Here is a 1,392-nt window from a genome sequence, read left to right as displayed (position 1 = left end):
CTTTTTTTCCAGTCTTCCCGGTCTACCAAGGACCTGGCCCGCCTCGACCGGGTAGTCTGGGTCCTCCGGAGGACCCGGCCTGTTGTTTTGGACACAGCCTTAGTAACAGAATGCAACTTAGTAGTGTGTTCATTGAACGAAACACTTTCCTGCCCTGACAGACTGCCCACCACAACCAGAGTTTTCGTCCTGTGAGAGTGAAACAAGTCGTTCATGTGCAGTGAATGAATCAAGTCACGTCTGTGCTGAGCTCATCTTAACTAAGAAAGGAACAATTCAGTTATTGAAGTGATTCAATTCGCTCAAAGGATTTATATGTTTTAATGAATCATTCATGAAGGACACAACACTGTTAAATTTACTTTTTATTAATTCACAAGACGTTTTCCTTTTAAGAGACTGATCAGAATAATTTCAGCTGGTGTTAGGTTGATGGATGTTCTGTGTTGCCCTCAGGTCCTCTCTCTCGGTGCGGACGTCCTTCCTGAGTACAAGCTGCAGACGCCACGTATCGACAAGTGGACCATCCTCCATTACAGCCCGTTTAAAGCCGTGTGGGACTGGCTCATCCTGCTGCTCGTCATCTACACGGCCATCTTCACGCCCTACTCCGCCGCCTTCCTGCTCAACGACATCGAGGAGCGGCAGCGGCGAGAATGTGGCTACTCCTGCTCCCCGCTGAACGTGGTGGATCTGATCGTGGACATCATGTTTATCGTGGACATCCTCATAAACTTCAGGACCACGTACGTCAACTCCAATGAGGAAGTAGTCAGCCACCCGGCCAAGATCGCCATCCATTACTTTAAAGGCTGGTTCCTCATAGACATGGTGGCGGCCATACCCTTTGACCTGCTCATCTTTGGCTCAGGATCAGAAGAGGTGAGGAGGAGGCATGCTGTGTTTGTGTGTGAATATTAACTTTTACACATWCACAGAAGTAGTAATTCATTGGTAGGTATTCTCTATCTTCCAAACTGACTTTTATATTTGCCCATTTCCAAAATGGACAGGGAGTCACYCCAGTTCAAGATGGCTACCATGGCTAATCAACATTAGCCAAAACAAAAGGGGCTGTATCATTTTTACAGATATTTGAGCCAAAATTTGGTGAGTTAGAAATAAAGACACGTTCTTCAAGTGGTAAAAACTTAGCATTAACTGTTGGAGTCAACTCTGTCTGTCTGTTAGCAAAATATCTACTGAACAGGGTCTTGTTTGCCCAAGACACGGTGTTGACAACTTAGCCACTTTATCACTAGATTTAATGAGTTTTCAGACCCCTCTAGCAACTTTTCTCTAAAATGCGACAAATCTTGCAACTTTTCCTGGTGTTTTGGAGATTTTTGGAGACTTTGCCGACTAAACTTTCCTCAGTGAGCGGTGGGGGGG

General features: G+C 45.6%; 1 protein-coding gene across 5 annotated transcripts in view; it reads left to right on the top strand.

The window, feature by feature from the left end:
• The window catches only part of LOC106535239 (potassium voltage-gated channel subfamily H member 2), a 44,465-nt gene that overhangs the window by 24,107 nt on the left and 18,966 nt on the right, over nt 1–1,392 (top strand). For all 5 annotated transcript variants that reach the window (XM_014032198.1, XM_014032199.1, XM_014032197.1 and 2 more), the window contains one exon: nt 457–882. In XM_014032198.1, coding sequence (XP_013887652.1) covers nt 457–882 — 426 coding nt within the window. The remainder of the gene's footprint in view (nt 1–456; nt 883–1,392) is intronic.

This window comes from Austrofundulus limnaeus, unplaced genomic scaffold (assembly GCF_001266775.1).
Source record: "Austrofundulus limnaeus strain Quisiro unplaced genomic scaffold, Austrofundulus_limnaeus-1.0 Scaffold1393, whole genome shotgun sequence".
Lineage (NCBI taxonomy): Eukaryota > Metazoa > Chordata > Actinopteri > Cyprinodontiformes > Rivulidae > Austrofundulus > Austrofundulus limnaeus.
This window is presented reverse-complemented; position numbering and strand designations above follow the sequence as displayed.